Raw genomic sequence first — 5,557 nt, 5'->3', positions numbered from 1 at the left:
TAGAGCCCTCCTCGGTGTAACAGTTGTAAGGTTTTTGGGCACTCAAGTGGGCAGTGTGGCGTTAATTCTAGCAAGCAAATGACGTCCAACCGAAAAGAGTGGAGGGTGAAGTCCGGCAAGGGGCCTCACTGGCCGGGCAACTAGTGGTGGTGGCACTCGGGCCGTGCACGGTGGAGGGGCTGGGCGTAAAGTTCAAATTTCAAATTTTGAGAATATTACGATGGCGATCTGGTGGGATCGTGTCCTCCACAAATATGGAAGCTCAATTAGTGGAGGATCCTAGCATTACCCATTCTATGGAGAAGACAGCTGGAATTTCAAAAAAGTTACCAAGTTCAATCCCAAAGAATTTGGCTGACAAGGGGAAGAAGATTGTACATCGCAATGCATTTGCTTTGTTGGAGGATCTAACGGAGGAAGTTCCCTATGACCCCACTGAATTAATGTTGGATTTTGACTCATGCAACGTCTTTTTAGGGAAGGATTTCGAGTGTGAGCAAGATATTGGAGATCCCCCATATAAAGAAGGTGAGGAGGAGGGGGAATTGGTGCCTCAATCAATTATTCTTCACAGCCATGTAAGGAAAGAGATTGATGTAACGGCTGGAGGTGATTTGGTTGAGATTGATAATCCCACCTTTGCCCATAATAAGGAAGGGTATGTGGCAGTTGGGGAGGGAGAGGAGGATATGATTATGGCAAGAGATAATGCGGCAGCACCTACTTTGGAAACTACAGATTGGGGGGGCCCTATTAGGGAATCCTTATTGCAAATCCTAGAGGATGGTGACAAAGCTAATGGAGAACAATCTAATCTGAAAGAGACATCCACCAAGGGAAAGAAAATTTCGGGCAGCACTATTCCAAGGGGTCCACTTTTAGAAGGTATGCCCTCTATTCCTAACCATGCAATTTCATTGAACTCAGATAAGGAAGGGAGAGCTTTGAGGGAGATAGGGAAAAAGAGACTGTTGACTTCTTTTAAACCTCAACGTATTGAAGTGGTTCCTAGCCAAAGCTCAAGTCAAAAAGGAAATGAGAGTGGTTCGGCTTTTGGGGGTAAGAAGCTAGCTCCCCCTCCCCTCCAACGTTCTCAATGAACTGCCTTTGTTGGAATGTGCGAGGCTTGAATGCCCCAGAGAAGAAGAGGAGTGTGCAAAGGACCCTAGCTGATAACAATTATAAAATGGCAATTCTTCTAGAAACAAAAATCAAGGAGGGGAATGTTGATTCTACTTTGCAAAACCTGAAAAGGGGATGGAAGTTTAGTCATAACTGTAGTCAGGAGCACCATACTCGTATATGGGTTGGTTGGGATGTGGGCTGTCTTAAGGTGGACGTTCTAAAGGCTACTATTCAATTGATCCACATGAGGATTTCTGTTATTGGGACTTCTTTGTCCTTCCTTTGTCTTCTGCTGTATATGCGCTAAATTCTCTTGAAGGTCGAATGGAACTTTGGAGGGAGATAAGCGGCATTGCTTCAGGAGTTGTTGAACCTTGGGCTGTTATGGGAGATTTCAATACGGTTAGACACCAAAATGAGAAGATGGGAGGGGATGCTATCCATCAGGGGGTGGTTGATGAATTTAATTCCTGCATCTTCAATTCGGGCCTGGCTGACTTGAAATGGAGAGGGGAGTTTTTCACTTGGAATAATAACCAAAGTGGTACTCGTAGAATCTGCTGCAAATTAGATCGAGTCCTTGTTAATAGTGCTTGGCTGGACAAGTTACGTTTCTCGGAAGCGAACTTCCTATGCCCGGAATATCCTGACCATAGCCCGATTGCTCTCAATATTTTGGACAATCTCAACTCTGGGCCTAAGCCGTTCAGGTTTTTTGATGCTTGGACTCACCACAAGGACTATGATGAAGTGGTAAAAAGGGGCTGGTTGAAGGCTATAAATGTCAACTTAAACCCCTTCTTGAGATTTGCTGCAAAGTTAAAGAATGTAAAATCTGAGCTTAAATGTTGGAATAAGGAGAGTATCGGAGATGTCTTCAAAAATGTTAAGGATGCAGAACATGATCTTGGCCGAATTCAGTATGACCTTTCTCTTTATCCCCTTGATGATTCCCTTGTTGTATTGGAGAAGGAAGCTAAAGGCAAGTTGTGGGCTGCGCTGCAAATGGAAGAAAGGTTTCTTAAGGAGAAATCTAGGGTTAGGTGGCCAGGGCCCGATGGTTTCGGGGCTGGCTTTTACAAGCACTCGTGGGAGGTCATTGGTGAGGAGCTAACACATGCTGTCCAATGGTTCTTTGCAAACTCCTTCATGCCCCGTTCTATTAATGCAACCTTTATTACTTTGGTTCCGAAGTCTGGGGATGTCTCCACTTTTGCGGGGTTTCGGCCAATTGCTTTATGCAATCTCCTATACAAGATTATTACTAAAATCCTCTCCAATAGGATCCAGCATGTTATTGGGAGTGTGGTCAGCCATAATCAGTCAGCTTTCATCAAGGGCAGGTCTATTGTTGACAATATTCTTGTTTGCCATGATATTGTGCGAGGTATCGAACAAAAAGCTGCCAGCCCTACTGCAGTTTTGAAGGTGGATCTTCACAAGGCCTACGACTCTCTAAGTAGGAAATTTTTGTTTGATGTGATGGGAAGAATGGGATTCTCTGATAAGTTCATAGGGTGGGTGAGCCTGTGTAACCACTCCTATGTTCTCTGTCCTTATAAATGGTAGCCCGGCTGGTTTCTTCAATGGAGCGAGAGGGATTAGACAAGGGGATCCACTGTCCCCCTATCTGTTCACCCTTGCTATGGAGGCCTTCACTGGAATTATGCGAAGGCTTGAGATTGATGGTCAGATTAAGCTGCTGCCCCGCTGTAAATCATTTCACCTTTCACACCTCATTTTTGCAGATGATCTTATGATTTTTGTGAAGGGGAACCGCGATTCTATTTTAGCTAGTTTGGGGGGTCTGGATGAGTTTGCTGCCCTCTCCGGGCTTCAACTTAACAGATCTAAGTCCTCTATTATTTTAGGGGGCCTTACCCAAACTAGTAGTCTGGAACTTTTGGATTTAACGGGTTTTTCGGAAACCAAGCTGCCTATTAGGTACCTTGGAGTTCCTCTTGTGTCCGGCAGGTTATCCATGAAAGATTGCAGCCCCATCTTGGACTTGGTTCGTCGAAAGTTGGAAGGGTGGAAGGCTAGATTCCTCTCTTATGCTGGTCGTCTTCAACTCTTAGCTTCAGTTCTTCAAGGAAGTTACATTTACTGGGCAGGGATTTTCGGCCTTCCTGGTAATGTTATCACCAAGCTGGAGTCTATGTTCTCTAACTTCCTTTGGTCAGGTCCCTCTCTTCAAAGGAAGACCCACTTTATTTCTTGGGATGCGATCTGTAAACCAAAATCAGAGGGAGGTTTGGGAATCAAGCGGATCAAAGACATGAACATTGCTGGAATTATGAAGCAAATTTGGTGGATTGCCTCCAAGCAGGATCGGCTTTGGGTTAAGTGGGTTCAGCAAAGATACCTAAAGCAAGAGTCTCTTTGGACAGTCAAGGGTCTCAACAACTGCTCCTGGGTCTGGCGTAAAGTTTTGAAGTATAGGGACAAAGCCCTTCCCCTTATCAAAACTATCATTGGGGATGGGGCTGCTACAAAGCTTTGGCTTGATAATTGGCACCCATTTGGAGTTCTCTTGAATAGATTTGGTAGCAGGATATGCTACGACGCAGGCTCCTACTCTCTTGCTGCCCGACATGCGTGTGTCAAGGAGATTGTGCGTGATGGAGATTGGTACCCTGGCCCCTCTACATCTTTTAACCTCATTGATATATGGAGGGCCCTTCCAACCATTGAAAAATTTCACGATGAGGTTCCGGATTTGACAGTTTGGATTGGCAACTCTTCGGGTAATTTCACTTCCAAATCAGCTTGGAATGCTGTCCGCACAAGAACTGCCCGTGATTGGAGTGAAGCTGTTTGGTTTGAAAGGGGATTAATTCCCATTGCTTTATAGCTTGGAGATGCCTTTCGGATGCCCTCCCTACAAGGGACAACCTCATTCATAGACATATTCTGGCTCCTCATCATTGTGAGTTTTGCTGGGCTGGAACTGAAAGCAGAAATCATCTTTTCTTTGGGTGCCCCTTCTCTACGGACATTTGGAAAATTATTTATGAGCTTTGCTTTCATGATGGAACCATGCCAAGCAATGTCATTGATGCAGCCATCTCGGTTAGATATGCCGCAGGTAGAGCAGGGAAGTTGGGGCTGGTCACCAAGCTTGCTTTCTGTGCCACAATCAAGCATATCTGGTCGGAGAGAAATTTCAGAATTTTCAGGAACAAAATCAGACCTAAGGACCAGATCATAGGGGCTATAAAGGGGGATGTTCTTGGCAGATTATCTTCCATTTCTTTGGTGGGTGACCCTACTACTGCCAACCTTCATATTGCTGCCAAATGGGGTCTTCAAGTTCATTGGGCTGCTCGAATTCCAAAGGCCTGCTCTTGGTTTGCCCCTAATCCGAATATGGTTGCTCTCCATTGTGATGGGTCTCTTGCAGATGACAAAGCAAGCTTTGGGGGCCTCATTCGTGATGGATGTGGGGACCCCATAGCTGCCTATGCTGGTCTAGGGGAAGATCTTTCGGTGCTGTCCATGGAGTTTAAGGCTATTTACAAAAGAATTTCCCTTTGTATCGAGAAGGGTTTGTATGATGTTTCTGTTAGGTCGGATTCGAAGCTGGCCGTCGACATTTTGAATGGGCAGATCACTGGGCCCTGGCAAATCCTTATTTTGAAAAGTAAGATCCTCTCTAAGTTTAGGCTGCTGAGGTCTAAAGAATTAGTTCATGTTTGGAGAGAACAGAACCAGCCCGCAGATTTCATGGCTTCCCTCCCTACTGACCCCTCTGGAACCTATTGGGAGCCTGAGTCTTTCCCTCTGGAGCTGACCATTCTCATAAAGAAAGATAAGGAGCTAGTAACCTATTATAGGATGTAGCCTTAGGGGTTTTCTTTCTCCCTGCTGTTGGATAGGGCCTGTCCTATCTTGCTTAGGGTCCTTTTCCCCGTTTTTGGGTTCTTAAAGGATGCCTTTCTTTGTACATTTTTCTTTTCTTAGTAATACAAATCCTACTTATAAAAAAAAAAAAAGATACAATGTTGAGGGTTGTGACGTTCGTATCGATACCTATTTTGGCATATGTTCATTTTCGGTTTAAACCAGACTGGGTGGGTCGTTTGGGGTTATTTGGGGGCATTTATGTACTTTTTTTTCTTTAGTATTTTCTCAAAAGTGTCCTTATCTCTTATTAGATGTGTGGATGCGATGTAGAGGGTCGTGACCTTCGAATCGATACCAATTTCGGCATATGTTCATTTTTGGTTTAAACCAGACCGGGTGGGTCGTTTGGGGTTATTTGGGGGCATTTATGTACTTTTTTGGGTTTAGTATTTTCTAAAAAGTGTCCTTATCTCTTATTAGACGTGTGGATATGAAGTTGAGGTTCGTGACCAACGAATCGATACGTATTTTGACATATGTTCATTTTAGGCTTAAACCGGACGGGTGGGTCGTTCGGGGTTATTTG

General features: G+C 44.6%; 1 protein-coding gene across 1 annotated transcript; it reads left to right on the top strand.

Moving 5' to 3' along the window:
- Window positions 1–254: 254 nt before the first annotated feature.
- On the top strand, window positions 255–3,979 carry LOC122647970. The gene is made up of 3 exons (XM_043841255.1): window positions 255–885; window positions 1,334–2,642; window positions 2,695–3,979. The coding sequence occupies exons 1-3, from the start codon at window positions 255–257 to the stop codon at window positions 3,977–3,979; spliced, it is 3,225 nt and encodes a 1,074-aa protein (XP_043697190.1).
- Window positions 3,980–5,557: the final 1,578 nt, after the last annotated feature.

This window comes from Telopea speciosissima, unplaced genomic scaffold (genome assembly GCF_018873765.1).
Source record: "Telopea speciosissima isolate NSW1024214 ecotype Mountain lineage unplaced genomic scaffold, Tspe_v1 Tspe_v1.0309, whole genome shotgun sequence".
NCBI lineage: Eukaryota > Viridiplantae > Streptophyta > Magnoliopsida > Proteales > Proteaceae > Telopea > Telopea speciosissima.
The sequence above is the reverse complement of the archived record's forward strand: the minus strand, read 5'-3'. Positions and strand labels throughout refer to the sequence as shown.

What these genes read in the sequence shown, in the direction of transcription:
- LOC122647970 (XM_043841255.1), top strand. Translation starts at nt 255, where the DNA reads ATGGAAGCTCAATTAGTGGAGGATCCTAGCATTACCCATTCTATGGAG. An exon ending in AAGGGGTCCACTTTTAGAAG is followed by an intron (nt 886 to 1,333) that starts GTATGCCCTCTA and finishes GGCTGTCTTAAG; the next exon opens with GTGGACGTTCTAAAGGCTAC. An exon ending in TTCTCTGATAAGTTCATAGG is followed by an intron (nt 2,643 to 2,694) that starts GTGGGTGAGCCT and finishes TATAAATGGTAG; the next exon opens with CCCGGCTGGTTTCTTCAATG.